The sequence below is a fragment of the Dama dama genome, chromosome 14 (genome assembly GCF_033118175.1).
Source record: "Dama dama isolate Ldn47 chromosome 14, ASM3311817v1, whole genome shotgun sequence".
Taxonomy (NCBI): Eukaryota; Metazoa; Chordata; class Mammalia; order Artiodactyla; family Cervidae; genus Dama; species Dama dama.
The window spans coordinates 21,473,593-21,491,010 of record NC_083694.1 but is presented as its reverse complement, the minus strand read 5'-3'; the positions used below and the strand labels follow the sequence as shown (position 1 = coordinate 21,491,010).

The 17,418-nt window shown below is 39.9% G+C and overlaps 2 protein-coding genes and 1 pseudogene across 3 annotated transcripts in view; 1 reads left to right on the top strand and 2 right to left on the bottom strand.

Moving 5' to 3' along the window:
* The window catches only part of RAB3GAP2 (RAB3 GTPase activating non-catalytic protein subunit 2), a 106,579-nt gene extending 99,870 nt beyond the window's left edge, over nucleotides 1–6,709 (top strand). For both annotated transcript variants that reach the window (XM_061160063.1, XM_061160062.1), the window contains exons 32-35: nucleotides 2,258–2,347; nucleotides 2,538–2,759; nucleotides 3,385–3,543; nucleotides 3,740–6,709. In XM_061160063.1, coding sequence (XP_061016046.1) covers nucleotides 2,258–2,347; nucleotides 2,538–2,759; nucleotides 3,385–3,543; nucleotides 3,740–3,895 — 627 coding nt within the window. In that variant the 3' untranslated portion in view covers nucleotides 3,896–6,709. The remainder of the gene's footprint in view (nucleotides 1–2,257; nucleotides 2,348–2,537; nucleotides 2,760–3,384; nucleotides 3,544–3,739) is intronic.
* A 215-nt stretch (nucleotides 6,710–6,924) lies between these two features.
* The window catches only part of IARS2 (isoleucyl-tRNA synthetase 2, mitochondrial), a 42,519-nt gene continuing 32,025 nt past the window's right edge, over nucleotides 6,925–17,418 (bottom strand). The window contains exons 16-23 of the mRNA XM_061160064.1: nucleotides 15,535–15,637; nucleotides 14,521–14,646; nucleotides 14,079–14,210; nucleotides 13,165–13,271; nucleotides 11,871–12,016; nucleotides 10,527–10,717; nucleotides 8,610–8,754; nucleotides 6,925–7,434 (exon numbers count right to left, since the gene is read on the bottom strand). Coding sequence (XP_061016047.1) covers nucleotides 7,292–7,434; nucleotides 8,610–8,754; nucleotides 10,527–10,717; nucleotides 11,871–12,016; nucleotides 13,165–13,271; nucleotides 14,079–14,210; nucleotides 14,521–14,646; nucleotides 15,535–15,637 — 1,093 coding nt within the window. The 3' untranslated portion in view covers nucleotides 6,925–7,291. The remainder of the gene's footprint in view (nucleotides 7,435–8,609; nucleotides 8,755–10,526; nucleotides 10,718–11,870; nucleotides 12,017–13,164; nucleotides 13,272–14,078; nucleotides 14,211–14,520; nucleotides 14,647–15,534; nucleotides 15,638–17,418) is intronic.
* Nucleotides 15,666–17,022, bottom strand: LOC133069029 (small ribosomal subunit protein eS6-like; annotated as a pseudogene).

Here is a 17,418-nt window from a genome sequence, read left to right as displayed (position 1 = left end):
TGGCGAGCAGTGAGTGCTATTACTGTTACAACTACTATTACTAACCATGTTGTTAATATTTCCTGCCACATGGAAACGTGGAGCCGGAGATGGCGGCTTCCCCGCCCCTTGACTTACCTCTCCTCCCCCTTGTCCATTCCTCACACCCCATGCTATAGCCACTGCTCACCACCTCCACCCCTGGGAGAAGGCAGGCGTTTTTCTCACCTCTTGTCTTGTATTGTTCCATTTTCACAGCCAGCTCTTCCACATGGTCGGTTCCTGTTAGTTACTCACTTAAGTGTCACTTCCCCTTCAAAGTCTTTGTCTACATGTCCCCGTGTCTGTGTGCCATGCCAGGTACATGATAGGAGCCCGATAAATGTTTGGTACATTCATAATTAAGGAGATGATAAAGAGAAGTTAGATGGCAGAGGTCTGCAGAAGGGACTCGGGGCAGTGGTGGGCAGAGAAGCCAGTGGAAATCAAGGAAATCAAGCCTCTTGGAGAAGCCAGTGGGAATCAGGAGTTAGTGATGATGTGGCCTGGGGAGAAATAATAAAGATCATGGAGGAATTTTGAGAAATCAGCCACCTCATGACCGAGTAGTGCAGGGTGAAGGAGAGGGGATGAAAATTCAACCGTTTCAAGTTTGGGGGACTGGACATGGCATTTAAAGGAAGCCCCTTTAGAAGAGTTCTGGACATGTTGAGTTTGAGAGTAAATATAAGTAGAAATAGTGTATTTACTTCTAGTAAGTACTTTAAAATTTGATTTTTTTTTTTTTTTTTTTTAAATCAGTACTCCCCTCAAAAAGGGACTTTTCAAAATGAGACCACATCCAGCATTGGACAGGCACAGTGGTGATGCTAGTCTCAGCCCAGATCATGCTTGAGTGGTCTGGGACAGCTGTGTGACTCACATGCAAATCCTGAAGCATTGTGTGCTGGGGCATGTGACACAGAATCCCACCTCTGCATTTATTGGTAGAGTCAGTTCTCCTAGCCTGAGAGTCATGACTCCTGGTTGTCCTGAGTGTTAAATGACATATTCAACACCAAGTGCTCAGCAGTGTCTGGAACATAGTAAACAATAAATGCACACATACTCCCTATCCCGGAGGCCCTTCTGTAGAACAGACCCCAATACCCAAGACCTCCACGTAGAAACTACAGAGTAATGACTGCGAGTGAGTGTGTGGGAAAACTCTCAAAAGGTGATGTTCAGATGCAGCAGGTTGCTGTCAGAAATCTTGCATGTTCCATCACCAGAGGATGAATGGCTTCACTCTACTCAGCAGTCCCTCCAGATGATCTGTAATCACAGGTTAGATCTAGAAAGTACCTTAGACGATATCTGGCATGACCTGAAAAAACAGCAGCCTAGGATGGTGAGATCTTTTGTTCAAGACCTGGGTGGAAGGAGTGGGCTTGGAGCCCTGATCTTGCAACTCAAAGGCTGGTGCTCTTTGCTCTGTATTGCATTTCCTTCCTGAGAACTTCTGAAACCATATTTTCTGATATTCCTTTTTGGCTCTATTCTCTTAAACAGGTGCTTTTAAACAGTCCAGCAAGTGTTTTTAAGAGGATTCAAAGTACCTACTATGTATTAGTTACTGATTATTAGATAACAGGCAGATTCTTTACCATCTGAGCCAACAGGGAAGCCCCATTACATACAAATGATCCCTAAACTCAGTGGCTGAAAACAGCAAATGTTGTGTCATTTTCCTGAGTCCCGATCTGTGTTCCCCTAGTGTAGGCGGCTTTGGCTCACGGTCTCTCAGGTGTCTGCAGTTGGACTCCACCAGGGTAGGGATCGAAATCCACTCACAGGCTTACACGAGGATTGGCAGGACTCAGTTCTCCTCTATGGGTGACTGCACAGGGCAGCTTCTAGGGCAGAAGCCACAGCCCTGTGTCACCTGATCTTGAAAGTGTCAGGCTGTCCTCTCTGCCCAACCCTGCTCACCAGCCCCAACTCAGGGGAGTGGAATTACACAGGGCATGGGTACCAGGAGGGCACCCCTGGGGTTCACTCTTAAGGCTGCTTTCACCATAATGCTTGTGAAAATCAAAAGAACAGAATTCTGAAGTGTTAATTTTTTTAATTGGAAGATAATTACTTTATTGTGATGGTTTTTGTTATACATCAACCTGAATTGGTCATGGGTATATGAGTTATTCTTTATTAAATGACTTCATTTTAAAATCTACCCCCCCACCCTCCAGTAACAGTCCATACTCATCAGTTTTCTCGGTCTCTTCTTTTTCTTTAGGGGAAAAATGCATTTTTCAAGGACTTAACTTCAATTCAGTTATTACCTAGTGGGGAAATGGATCCAAATTTTATTTCTGTACGACAACAGGTAAATTACAGCTATTGGGACGACCAGCTCTAAGGTATTTTTAAGAACTAGTTTCTCTTTAAAGTATGTGTCATTTTTTGATAGAGTAAAACTACTCTAAGCAACAGAAAAGCCAAGTTACTTGGAATTACATATTTTTTTAATGAAAATACTAACAAGACGTTGCTGTATCTGTTTTTCCACCTTCAAGTTCTTACTGAAAGTCGTCAGTGCAGCTGTCCAGGCCCGACACACAGTCGCAAAAGACAGAGACTCCACAGAAGAGGCAGCAACCGCCCCTTTTGGTCAAGACCAGGACTGGCCAGTACTGGCCATGGCCTTGGCCCATCACCTTCAAGTCAATGAAGATGTTGTTAGGAGGCATTACGTGGGGGAACTCTACAACTACGGAGCTGACCACTTAGGAGAGGAGGTAACAGCCTATGAGTGTCGTCTGGGCTCAAGTTGTAAAACTGATAGTTGGGGTAAAGAATCAGTAAAGTTGCTGGTAAAGCTTGTTTTTCCTTCTTTTGTTAGAACTCCTAGGCACAGTAGTAGAACAGGATTAAAATAGGTAACTAGGGAATTCCCTGGTGGTCCAGTGTGGTTAGGACTTTGTGCTTTGATTGCTGAGGGCCTGGGTTTGATCCCTGGTCAAGGAACTAAAAGATCCTGGATGCTGCAGAGCTTGGCCAAAAAAAAGTTTTTTTTTTAATAAAAACTAATCAAATTCCTGTTTCTAGCCAGTGTTTAGTATAACTCATGCTGTGTGCCAGACCTGTTTTATGCAGAGGGACAGAGCAGTAAACAGACATGGTGCCTTCCTCCAAATCCAGTCTACTTGTGGGAGCTGAGAAGCATGCTCAATTCTGGATTGAGTTGTAAATGCTGTGAAGAAAATCACTAAGATCCTGTCAATAAGCAGAAGTAGAATAGGGTGATCAGGGGTGAGCTGAGCCCCAAGGACAGGAAGCAGCCAGCCACTCAGGAAACTGGGAACCTTGCCAGAGGCAGAAGTGACATGGAGTCTGGACGTTTGTCCACGTTCCCCCCTGCAGGCCATCCTCCAGGTTCAGGACAAAGAAGTCCTGGCCTCGCAGCTGCTGGTGTTGATCGGGCAGCGGCTGGCGCACGCTGTGCTCTGCACGCAGACGAGGGAGGGGCTGGAGCTGCTGGCCAGGCTGCCCCCAACGCTCTGCACCTGGTTGAAGGCCATGGTGAGTGTCGGGCGTGAGGGAAGGCAGACGGCCACTGGAGGTTTTCTCATGTGCATTTTTAATAGTGGAGAAAAATTGAATTTTCTTAATTCTGAACAAAAGCATTTTTATTGGGAAATTACTCTCCTGCTAACTGTTAAGTAGCAGTTACTTAGTTGTATGTAACTGATGGGTTATTTTTGTGTTCCATTTGCAGAACCCCCAGGATCTTCAAAACACAGAAGTGCCCATTGCAACAACAGCTAAACTAGTAAATAAAGTAATTGAGCTTTTACCAGAAAACCACGGGCAGTATAGTTTAGCCTTACACCTCACTGAAGCTGTAGAAGCCATATCTCTTCCTCCTTTATGACACTTATCTCCTGCAAACAGTCTCAAATTGTGTGACTCTAATATGAACTAGTGCATGGTTATTTTACACAATAAGATCTGGAATTTTATGGAGGGAGTATGTTTTTTTTTCTTTTGTAAAGTAAATAAAAATACACATTACTTTTAAAAAGTGCAGTCTTGGCTAAATTCCACCTTTGGTTAATACTGACAATAAAATATAAACAGATATCAGTTATACTATTAATTTCTCTTGAAGCCGTTTTCCTGTTTATTTTTGATTCAAGCACTTAAGTAGCTTTATTGTCCAAATTTGCTATTTAAAACTGGTTATAATTTACAGATTATGTTCTTATAAGATTCTATATTTCGTACTCAAAATGGTATTGTAATTAAATTTAAATGTGTTCCTGTATAGTCCCCAACAGTAAAGTGAGAGAACTCTCTCACTCTTGTTTTAATAAATGTTGGGAAAATGCTTTTGTTATCATGCTTAATCCCATCCTGGGGGACGGCCCCCGGGAGTTCTGGATGCTGACAGGCTTCTTTCCCAGAGGAGGTTATGCTGGTGCCATCGGAGGAGGAATAATGGGTTCAAGACCATCATATTCATCAGAATGGACACTAAGTAGAACCCTTAACCTGTTGCACTTGCCAAAACAGAATCTGAGATGCAATCTAACCCAGCAAAATTAATTATAATGCAAGTTAAGATTTGCTTTTTGCCAACATTCAAAATTGTATCCACATCAGGTAACTGTAAAAATGTATTATCTTGTAAAACTTATGTTTAAAAAAAGGGCAAAGATGCTAAAAATTTAAACCCAACTTTATTTTTCCTACAAGTAAGTGTTTAGAAATGTCCGTTTCTGGGATCTGGTCGTGTTACCTGTTCTTAGGAACAGTATAGAAAATGCTTAGGGATGATACTACAGCTTAGCAAACCTACCTCACTGCTGGCTTGAGAGGATGGATACAGCTAATTTTGTACCCTACAGTGCCTAGAGCAGTCCAAGTGCTGGATAATCATTTGTTGATTAAAACCAAATTAACCGAAACTCTAAAAAAAAAGTACTTTGAGCTGTACAAATACCAAGTATTTATCAAGGTAAATCTTTGGAATGTAGCCTTACAGCACAATTGTTGACATGTCCTGGGTCACAGTTGTTACACGGAGCAACTCGTTGTGATACAAAAGTTTGTTTCTTCACTTCCTCAGGAAGAAGCCAGCTCTTGCAATTGTGCACATTTGAGGCGTTGTTTTCAGGAATATAAAGGAAAAAGTCATGTCTGAGAATATCCCAGTGTAAATTATTTTTAACAGAGAGATCACTTTCAAATAAGAACTGTCTAAAACCTGGTAATTACTGTTTCATTTTAAATCGTGAGAGATTAATTTTTCAGGTGCCTTGAGTGTTTGGGGTGAAGGCCCATGTGTCTGACCGAGGCATACATCTGCAGTAGTAACACTGAAAAGGGCCTTGAGCCGGTCTAGCCCCTCAGCCTCTGCTGGGATCCCCGGTACCCCATCCAGACACATTCACGTGATTTCTGAGTATCAGGCGTTCTGTAGCCACTTGTTACATGCACTCTAAAAGATGAGTTCTTTCCGTGACTTGTCTAGATACTCTGAAAGTAGTTATGAACCTTGGAGGCTGGTCAAAGAAACTTGGAAGTACAGGCATTTTTAAAGGTAAATTACTCACTCTGATTCCATTATCACTTTGGGGGGTATCTTACAAGCATTTTAGATAATAAAACTGGTTGAACTTACTCTGTTAGGACACATAATCAAAAATTTTGGGATTGTTGAGAATATATTAATAAGCTGAAATATGGCTCCTAGGACCATAACAAATCACTGAGTCTCTAGTTAGATTTATAATCCTAAAATTTGCCATTGAGAGAATTTTAAAATTGAATTCTCAGTTGCATGGTTAAGAAAAGCAGTTAAATATTTTACTGTTTCATTAAGGGCTTTTGAAATAAATCTGGTAGAGGAAAGGAAAATAAATACCTGTGTATGCAGTCTGTAACCACGAAGAGCCACAAAGAAAGGAATTAGGTTTCACACAGAACAGGCAGTTTCTGAAACAGATACGCTGCACATACTGCAGTTACTGGTGCAAAGCCAGTTTACCTGTGAGTAGCTTTTTCTTATATATACTCCCATCCCCATGTACGTTTCCTTGTTATCATTAAGTAAGCATTCTGTACCTTGTTCAATTCTGTTGTAAATGTAAATGAAATCAAAAGGGTTCAAATAATCATAACTTCTACATTACAAGTTGTGTTTAGATGTAGAACTAGAATATACAGGATAAATGCAGATGGAGAGAAATAATAGTAGCAGGCTTCTAAATGCATCCTACTTTCGTAAAGAGAAAAATGAGGTATGGAGCAAAGAGTTTCACCTTTGTTATAAAAATTCAACTAGGGTCAAAGTGAACACAGTTAAATTTAAATAGCTTTCTTAAAAAAAATTATTACAATTTAAAATCACAGAAAACTCATTTAATAACACTAAGCATACATGGAATAAGTTCTCTTAATAGTTACTGTGGTTCATGTCACTGAGGCAGATATTTTTAAAAAGTACTCTATAGCAACTCTGAAAGCCCTCCCTCACCCTGATAGGAATGATTTGTTATATTTCTGCTAAACAGAATTAACCATCCCTGGAAAGATTTTAATCCTATATGGAGTTGTTTATAAAATGCCCTATTATCTATTGTAATGTATTGTAAGTAGTCAAATTCTGTATATACTGCTATTTTCTGTGTCTGTTCATTGTTGTGAACTTATGTATATTAGTGAAATAAATTTTCAGCTTTCATATTGTTTCCTTATTTGTCCCCTCTTATATGAGACATATTTGGTGACTTTTTCTGGTATGCAGTCCGAAGAACTAGCTGTTCCGAAAAGGCTGATGTTTGCTGTTAAGACAGAACGAAATTACTCTTCTCATCTCTTAAGTGACACACCCCTGCCCCATTCCTGTTCAAAACACATTGTTTTACTTGATATAACTTTTGTACCACCACTAGTCAGTAATTTTCCAGGTGCCTTTATTTTTAGACATTATAGAACTTAAATACTGAGTGAAGATTTATAAAATATAAAACATTTTCCGCTCAGCACATTTGTAGGCAAGCATTTTCAGTGTTATGTTCTGAGTAAGTCCATTATGGACCCACCTGCATATGTATATGTTTCCATATGTATATATACACATTATTGTTTATCTAGTTACAGGAAAACACTCGTAGCTCTGACTTTGACTCTCATCCTCAACCATTTACTCTTCCACTCATTACCTAAGTCCTGGATTTCTCTCCAGTACTGTAAACAATCCATCTAGACCCCTAGTCCTGTCAGGAGGCTCTTGCTCAGAAAGCTGTCAACACACACCATGGTCCTACTTCCCTTTCACGACCTCTGCGCATCGGGGACACAACGTGTCTGATGACTCAGCCGTGTACTTCCAACAGCGAGGGCATTTTTCCTTGGTGGTTGGCATGACAATTACTTTGTATGAAGACTCTTCACGAATATCGCCACCTGTAGAAGAAAAACATGCGAAGAGTCTTCCTGACAGGCCACTGAACTTGTGCATCTCTGCATTTCTCCAGGTGCCCCCTTTTCAGAGCTTCCTCCCTGCCTTGGGAAATACTGCTTCCCTTCCATAAACAGCCAAGATGGTGGGCTCACACAATCTGATGATGGGGGAGAGGGGGAATGTGAGACCCTGAGAGGCTGATTTTTCCACAGGTCATGGAGTTCTGTATCCACTCAGGCAGAGCATGCCTGCTTGCTCTTCATCTGTGTCCAGTTCTGATAATTACACTGCCTCTCCTCTCCAGCTACATTCTTGATTAAGAATTGGAAAAGAGCCCAATTAGAGGGACAACGAGCAGTGCCCCCACATTAAACTTCTTGGTCTGGACAAAAGGATACAAAAATTTGTCCATAATGAATAGACCTCAGACTAGTACAGTACAGAAAATAAATCATTTTCTAGTCACTGCACAGAGAATATAACATTCTGGAAAGCAGATTAATACAGAGTCTACTACATCATCTGTGCTGCCAAGCCTCAAATTTAAACTGATGGCTATAAATTAGTCTCCCACCTCTTGCTGGTGCCTAAAAGCTACTATGAAATACACAGAGAGCATCACTCTTCCTGGATACACTCATGTTATTCTGTTAACGTTACTCAGCTTTCATTTCCATCAATAAGAATGAAGTAAGTTGACAAAAATCCCCTATCAAACAAATACCTACAAAACGTTTGCTTATAAGATAACAACTGTGGGGAATGAGTTCAATAAAACTTCCTTGACTCATTAAGAGTGGCTACAATATGTAATTTGGGGTGAGCATAATAAATTGTAGATTCAATACAAGAGAGGGATGGTAGGGTTGGGCAAAGGCCGGGACACAAAGGCCAACTGAAGTAAGGCAGACTGACTTCACATTCGGTGATGATGACGTTTTCCCTCTTCTCTCCCTACCCCTGTGTTCCCAAAATCACCAGGTAGGGCACTTAGAGAGCTGGTTCAGAAACCTGGCCACTGTTTTCACTTTCTATAGAAAGATGCACCCCAAGTGTGTATCTGCCTTTAGAATCCAAGTCATCCACTGGAAAGCTGGAGGAGAACTGTAATTATCATTCGGTTGTCCACATACCATTGTTATCTGGTATTTGTTATCAGTCTTCATCTCCTTCTTACCTTCTAAATTGATTAGAAATGTCCCTTTAAGCTCAGTTACATCCTCAGTTATTCCTCGTGGTTCCTGAGAAAGCAAAGTTGTCTGGGACGCCATCATTAATTCATTCAACTGAGAAGTACTGGAAGTCTCCTCCGCTTGTAGCATCTGGGCATAAGCATTTGAAAGTTACTATCTAAATTAATTGTTACCACAAAGGTTATAAAAAGACACTGCAAGTTCTTAAATTTGGTGAGGAAATATTTTGGGACCATCCCCTCCTGAGCTAATACTATTATATAAATCAAATCTTATTAGTATGAAAGCTTTTAACTAAAAACTCTTCATCAATAGTATTGATTGAGAATACAACTCTATGCCAGGCACTTCACTTCACTAGATGCTAAATATCCACCCATTATTTGTAAATGTCACAAAACAGCAACAGCATTTTTTAACCCCCATTTTACAAATGAGGAAACACTCAGGGAGGTTCCCAGCCAGTAAATAATGTGCTGCAATTCCAGCCCAGGTCTGTCAGCCTCAAAGCCCGCACTTCACCCCTGTATCCAATGCTTCCTACAGAAGGAGAGGGGTTAAGATACTATCTGAACAAGGATATGCTTTTAGCGGTGTAGACCAATGCTGGCAGCCTGGATAATGCTCAGAACTCTTCTGAAGCACACTGAATTGGGATATCTGATAAGCACTTTCGTACATTTTTCATTGTAATTCTGATCTTCAAAGTGTGTGAGCTAAGTAATACAAAATCCCTTAAAGGGAAAAAAAAAAACCAGCTCATCAGAAAATAGGAGATTCAAAGAGATTGCATTTACACCATCAGTAACTGATAGATCCAGGACTCCATCAGATAGCTAGTTAGTATAATTCCTAAGAAAAACACATTCACATTTTCTAAAATCCTGAAGTTTTTTTTCCCCAAGCATCAATGATCCAAGCAAGCTGTATTGTTTTCAGCTTACTACTCAGAACTAATGAAGTCAAAGGAAACATGATATGCAGTAGGAAAGCTCAGTACCAGGCTGAGTAGCCTCAGCCAAGTCACAGTTTCAACAGGGCTCAGTTTCCTGGCTCAAAAAATGGCAATCATGAGCTTCCCAACTTGTAAATTTTAAAATGTCAACATCTTATCAAACTTCTGTTAACTGAGCAACCATCTTATACCTACTAGCTATCTCAAGCCTTGAATCTTAATCAACTTAATTATATTATTAAAAATTTAGATTGAACTTCCAACCAGTTGAGATGGTCATTTTTCAGTAGACTATGATACCAGTCGAATGTCAAAACTTAAGTCACAAAACTGTTTTCTTCTCAAACATTAAAACTAGAAAAAAATCTTGAGTGAGTGTGATCGGCTCTAAGTCAATCTAGTCAATCAACCTTTAAGATCTCAAAGGGATACTTTTGATGGCCCTTCTGAAAAAAAAAATTGGATGAATGCTTTCAGATCACATGGTAAATTTTGGCGTGAATGAATTTTCTTCAGAACTCATGAGTAAAAGATGAAAAAAAACATTTTTGTTTTGAATCTTGTCCAGATGGATAAAATTCTCAGAAAACTAGACCCTTAACACAAAACTCCCAATTTTTGTGTATTCAGATATTACGGCCAGGTGCTGCCTGTTGTCTAACTAGCCCTGAGGGCTCATGTTTCAAACAGAACTTCATTACACCTTCCTGTCCAAACCTGTAAAATACAAGTAGCAACAGAGTACACGTTCTATAAGAGAAGAAAAAGGAACCATGCAGAGGTTGGAAACAAAGAGTCAGTGACTAATATTAGGATTAGAAGACAGAAATCCTCGTTTATAAATTTTTTTTTAATGTACTATTTACATCGACATCTTCTGAAACCAGATTTTACACGGAGCACTTTGATACAAACACTATTTCAAAAGGAACAAACTGCGGCTCACCTCCATGATCTCAAAAAGCAGCCCAGGCTCGATCACAATGATCACCTCATACTCGGCTGCATTTTTGCCAGGAATGCTTCCAAGAAATGAATCTCTCATTGCACACGCGCTTTCTATGGCTTCCTCCAGTCCAGGTTTCTTCCAGATAGAACTGGTTTTAATCCAGCCAGTACGAAAAACACTCCTGGGTTCTTAAAAAACAAAAGTTAAACCAATTTATATATATTTTTAAACTGTATATAAAACTCAAACCATCACACGTTTACTATCCATGGGAAATATGGATTGTTATTCGTGGTATTAATAATTAGGATGGTTGTTGTTCAGTTGCTACTCCATGTCTGACTCTTTGTGACCCCATAGACTGCAGTGTGCCAGGCTTTCCTGTCCTTCCAACTCCTGAAACTTGCTCAAACTCATGTCCATTGAGTCGGTGATGCCATCCAACCATCTCATCCTCTGTCGCCATCCTCTCCTCCTGCCCTCAACCCTTCCCAGCATCAGGGTCTTTTCTAATGAGTCTGCTCTTCGCATCAGGTGGCCAAAGTATTGGAGTTTCAGCTTCAGCATCAGTCCTTCCAATGAATAGTCAGGGCTGATTGATTGCCTTTAGGATTGACTGGTTTGATCTCCTTGCAGCCCAAGGGACTCAAGAGTCTTCTCCAACACCACAGTTCAAAAGCATCAATTCTTCAGTGCACAGCCTTCTTTATGGTCCAGGTCTCACATCCATACATGACTACTGGAAAGACCATAGCTTTGACTATATGGACCTTTGCTGGCATCCTAAATGCTTACCAAATATTTACATCAACATTTGGAAATGTAAACAAAGGGCAAGATATACAGTAAGATCTCAAAGGATGCCTAGAAGAAACTAAAATAGAAATATCCCAATATTACAGTAGATGTCTCTGGGTTATAAATAAGGTCGTGAGTGACATCCTAACTGTAAAATTTCTAATTTTCTGTAAGTTTAATGTAATCAGACAGGAAAAAGATTAGAAAAATATTCACTAGCAGGCACTATACTTTCAGTAAAACCTAAAATATATTTCTGACATTTATAAAGGTGTATAAGAAAAAGTGTTTTCTCAGTATAGTCAAGCTGCTAATGTATTTCAGAAAGCATTTTAAAGTGGCTTGAAAGACATGCTGAAATTCATCCTCCTCCTCTACATACAGATGCAGAAACTACAGTTACTAAATTGAGATGCATCATGCCACAAAGCAGTCACTGTATTAACAGATGAGTATGTGCCTCTTACTTGAAGCAGGTAAAAGGAGAAGCTGCACCCTCAGCCAGGGTCTTTCTCACTCAGAGAACAAATCAATATTTCTTACCTTTAATATAAGGTATGTGCTGGAATACCTCTTCAGCCAAGTGAGGAAGAATGGGAGCAAAGGAGCGAACCATTACATCCAAAATTTCAGCTAATGCAGTCTGACAAGAGCGTCGCTTGGGATCATCTGCATTTTCACAATAAAGCCTGGACAAGAACAACTCATTGAGCGGTTGACAACATGGTGTACACAGTCACTGGCAACGTAGGACCGGCCTCAGGCTGAGCTTATTCTGACGGTGCCTAAGTCTATGGCTATAACCGTCTTTGAATGAAAGGATGAAATATTCCATCATACAACTCTTCTGACTACATCCCCTATTCCACCTGACTCCTTCCAGGTGTGCACACATCCTCAAAAACTCATAGCTATGCTATGTCCAATTCTGTTTTACAGATCAATAACTAGAATCTAGACAACTTAGTGAAAGGAAAATTAGTAAGTCAGTTGAGGGTATTTAAGATTCGAGTCCCCAGTCCTACAGGCTTCCCTGGTGGCTCAGGTGGCAGAAGAACCTGCCTGCAATGCAGAAGACCCAGGTTTGATCCCTGGGTTGAGACAATCCTCTGGAGGAGGGAATGGCAACCCACTCCAGTATTCTTGCCTGGAGGGTCCCCATGGACAGAGGAACCTGGTGGGCTACAGACCAAGGGGTCACAAAGAGTAGGACAGGACTGAGCGACTTAGCAAGCATGCGGGCACCCCACCCTGATGACCTTATCAATACGCCAAGGGAAGGACTGGGATTTGTAATCCCAGTGGAAGGTCCCTGAGCTGCTGATGGGTGGGGCTGGCACTTCACAATGGCTGTTTCTACAGGAGCAAAACATGAAGACAGCATGCAGCCTGCCTCTCAAAGGGCATCACTGATGTTATATGATGCTATTATATTAACAATTACCTGAATACTTCTCCCCCCGAAGGCCAGCAAACTCCTGAGAACAAGCACTGTGTTCATGACCTCACAGTCACAGCTACTACTTATTGAGAACTTGCTTTGTCAAACACAACATTCAGTATGCTACTTATATTCTATCTTTTCATTTCCACTTTCTGAGATAGGTATTACGTTACCATTTCATGAATAAAGAAACAGATAATACGATAAGTTGCCTCAGCTCATCAAACTAGCAAGTAGCAGGATGAAACTGCCCAATCAGACTTGACTCAAGAATCCAACTTCTTAGTAATGGCCCAGGCCCCCCACTGCTGGCCTCTGCTTTCCAACATTTGCCAAGCAGAGTAGATAGTCAAGTCCTGTTTGTTAAGCATTTCAATGTTCAGTCATACATACCTATCTTTGATTATGCTGAAATAAAAGTTGGAGAGTTCTCTGGTATAAAATGCTTGTAACAGCCGAACAACCTTTCCAAAGTCATACTGCTTATATGAATCATTAATCTAGGGAACAAAACCAAAATAAATTTGGAAGCTGGGATAAGCAAATAAAAATGCAAGTCATCATGAGCAGAATATGTTCCTTTTCAAAATACGTTTCAAAGACAGACAAACACAAAACAGGAAAAATGTGAGAGCATTTAAGGATCTTCAAAACGTCATTTCTGGATATGAAAGGCTACTATCCTCAGAAAAAACAGAATAATTTTCCCTGGACTCTACAAAAGAACAGGCATCAAATGAAAAGGTCAAGTTTTAAGTGATGAAACGGCACTATTCTAAAACAGCAAAAGTTAAAAGTTACCAATGTTCCCTCATTTATGCCAGAAAAGTAAAACTGGGCAAAATATGTACGACTCTGACTTAAGTAGAAGCAATTCCAATGTTTTTGAGAAAATACAAATTATTTGTGTTTATATATGAGAGAGTATTTTACAAGATACATAAGAATTGTCATTTCAGTTACTGCTATACTTCTGAGATGCGTATTTCTATACATCTGCAGACAAATAAAAGTACATCTCAACTTTATTCCTTCTTATACATGGAGCTGATTTTCAGAAGAAAATGAGGCCTGAGGAGAAGCCTGGCCTACTTTTGCCACTAGGCACTACTCTCGTCTCTTTTGAGAAACCAGAAGGATTCTAAGACTTCACACCTAGTCAACCTAGGAACATGTGGAATTGATCAAGTATAACTTTCCTCAGTGCTTTAGTTACTGCTTTTAACAAAGTCGGTTCCACTCAATATGCAACCCAGATTTCAACACACAACTGTGCTACCTCCAAAAGCGTATTAATGCTCACTCACCTTGTTTGCCAAATCCTGCAGTAAGTGTAGCATGTACTGGTCTATGACATACATGCTGTTGACAGGGATGGAATCTGTTTCTGGGTTGAAACCAGCCACATTTCCCAAAAGAAAGCGGAGTGTATTCCTGAGCTATAAGCATTGAAAAAAAAAAGAAATATACAGTCAAGAAATATGAGTCCTTCAATTACTACTGAAGTTGTTTTATCATATCACAGTAAAATATAAAATATAAAGAAGATAGTATATAAAAATTTTAACATGACTACTTATATTTCTAAACAAATTAACATATGATATTTTTTAAAGCTCACAACATGTGGAGAACTTATTTTCATTCAGTTGTGCAAGTGCCAACAAAACGGGCCTCATTATTTTAACAAGGACTCAGCAAACTTTTCATTCAGGAATAGTAAGGAACAGAAAGAGGAGTGATCCTGACCTTGCTAATGTCATCTCTGGCAGCATTCAGCAGAGATGGACTAATTGTGACTTCAGTGAAGACGTTGGACTCGGCAACCCACCAGCGAAGCACGTCAGCACCATAGGGGGGCTCTTTGCTGTGATCCTTTTCATTGAGGGGAGAAAAAAAATACCAATAAATAAATAGCTTTCGATGACAATTTGGTGAACAGATGTTTTAGGTAAGACTCCTATTCTGAAATGCTTGAATACGACATGAGCATAAAATGTACCTGTACTGTAATGAAATAAGCTAACAATTTCAGAGATCAGGCTGCATCTAAAAAAACAACGAAACTGGAAAAAGGGGGAGTATGGCCTGCAGCCTGGTTCAATGTCTTCCCTAAGCTATCTGTGAAGAGCTACCACGGCAGGTGGGCAGTCAGAGTGCTGCCCTGGATGCCCCTGTCATGGGGGAGTGAACGGGGGTGGGGGGGTGCTTTCCCTCTCAAATGCCCAAGCTACTCTGACCAAGAGACGTGACTACTGGACTCTAAGAGGGCAGTTAAAAGCCAACAGGGTTAAAGAACAGATAAGCAGTATCTTTTCTGAAAGCAACTCCAAAATAAACCAAATTACCAGCAGCCCCAGATTTGATATTCTTTAATGACTTGCTTTAAAGTGTATAATTTCCAAGAATGAAAGTAGCTGTCTCATTTTTTTTCTTATACTGTTTCTAGTTAACTGTAAAACCATACTTTATAAAGTTTTAAAGTTCAGACAATTTAAAAAGGGACAGCATGAACCTAACTGGAGATTCAGACCTGAAATAAGTCAAAAAAGCCACAACAATCCCAATCCTTCACATTTTCAAAAAAGTCACAAAATTTAAGAGTCTGGATTTAAAATATGGCAAGGCATTTGCTACTAGTATAAAAATCAGTTTTGTGAGGTGTTTTTTTTTCTTTACATTGAAGTAACTATATTAAGGGTCTTGCTGCCAAATTAAGAGCCTTAAAACAAAAATAAAATGAGTTTTTAGGGAACCACTTACTTGTCCTCCATTGATGACAACATCAGGATCAATGACATTCCCAAGAGACTTGGACATCTTTTCTCCCTTTTCTCCAAGGGTAAATCCATGAACAACCACTGTTCTAAGAAGACAAATAACTACTATAATAATATACACAATTATATACAATATAATAATAAACACAATTATGACGGACATTTTGAAGATGACTTACAGCTTAAAAAGAGTATCCTAGTTTGATACAAAAATTAAAAATTTTTCCTGACAGATTATGCATGAAAATTTTTCTTCAAAGTCTAATTCTAAGCTGCTTATTCATCCTGATTATTATTATTTTTTTATGTCTGATCTTATTTACTTGTTACTCTTAGAACGTCTCATTTTTGACTGGACTCAGAAGTAGAAGCTCTCAGAGAGCTTCTGAGCTAAAAGTAACAGCCTCAGTCTCTTGGCAATCTGTTCCTGCCGTTTTTCTTTGGCCTCCTTCATTCTCTTGGCCAAAAGTTTAGCATATTCTGCAGCCTCTTCTTTGTTTTTCTTAGAACGCTGTTTCCTCAGAGCATTATGCCAGCATTTGTGTTGCAGAACTCGTGGAGACGCTGAATCTTGGGTGCTTTAGTCCTAGGTTCCTTACCATCCTTGTTTAGGGGCTTTCGCACAACATACTGGTGGACATCATCTTCTTTAGAGAGACTGAAAAGTTTGCGGATTCTGCTAGCTCTCTCGGGACCCAGGCGACGAGGCACTGTAGTATCAGTGAGTCCAGGAATAGCCTTCTCCCCTTTTTTCACGATGACCAAGTTGAGAACACTCAGATTGGCATCCGCAATGCAACCCCGGACAGATTTGCGCTTTCCCTCTCCAGTCCCCCTTGGTCTGTAACAGGAATGCCCCTTACTCAGTAGCAGGTGAACTCGGCCATGGGTCAAGACACCCTGCTTCACGGGGAAACCCTGCTTATCGTTCCCGCCACTGATTCGGACCACATAACCCTTCCATTCTTCACCCAGAGTGTCAGCAGCAACTTCTGTGGCCATATGCTTCTCGTAGAAGGTACGAAGTTTTCGTTCATCGTCCACTTCAATGAGCTTCTGGCAGCCAGTGGCCGGGAAAGAGATGTTCAGCTTCATTCTGAAGCGGCCGACAGCCTCCCTTATCCTGATTATTAAACACTAAGCTCTCTATACACAGAAAAAATTTTTATGCTTATATTCACTACACAGTTGATTCCTGATCATCTATAATGTACTGATTTTGATCATTAAGACTAACCAAGAAAAAGTATGCCTTAAAAAAAATTATCACCACAAAATTATCTTTGTTCAAAAAGGCAATCTGAAAGAAATATATCTACTGTTCCATCGACTTTTAAAAGCATGTTATACTAGAAACATAAACATGCCAGTTACTCTAAGAAGAGTTTTCATTGTCAGCAAAAATTTTAAGCCATTTAAGAATCCTTCTGGATAGAACCTTTATCCACATATTTGAATAAGGAAATGCTATTATCTGTAACTAAATAAGAACCCCATAATTTAACAAAATTCACTGAAGAAATGTTTCAGTTCATTAGCCACTTGCAGAAATTACAAACATTAAGGGTATCTAATCAAGACTGTCCTTAATCAAACTAGAATATCCTCTCTACATCCAGCTGTGTCGAGTCTACCATATTTAAAGGTCAAGCTCTTCGTGGGTTTCTCTACTACTCCAGTCAATGCCAGTTTTACTTCTCCTGGGAGTTATGATCTGCATCAGAGTGAGAGGACTTTTCTGTATTACTGTCTCCTTTGTGTTTTTTTTTTTACTTCATATTTATTTCTCTCATGAGACTGAAGACTGTAAGCTAATTAAGGGCAATGTTTTATCATATACATATTACTCAGCACATATTATTTCACA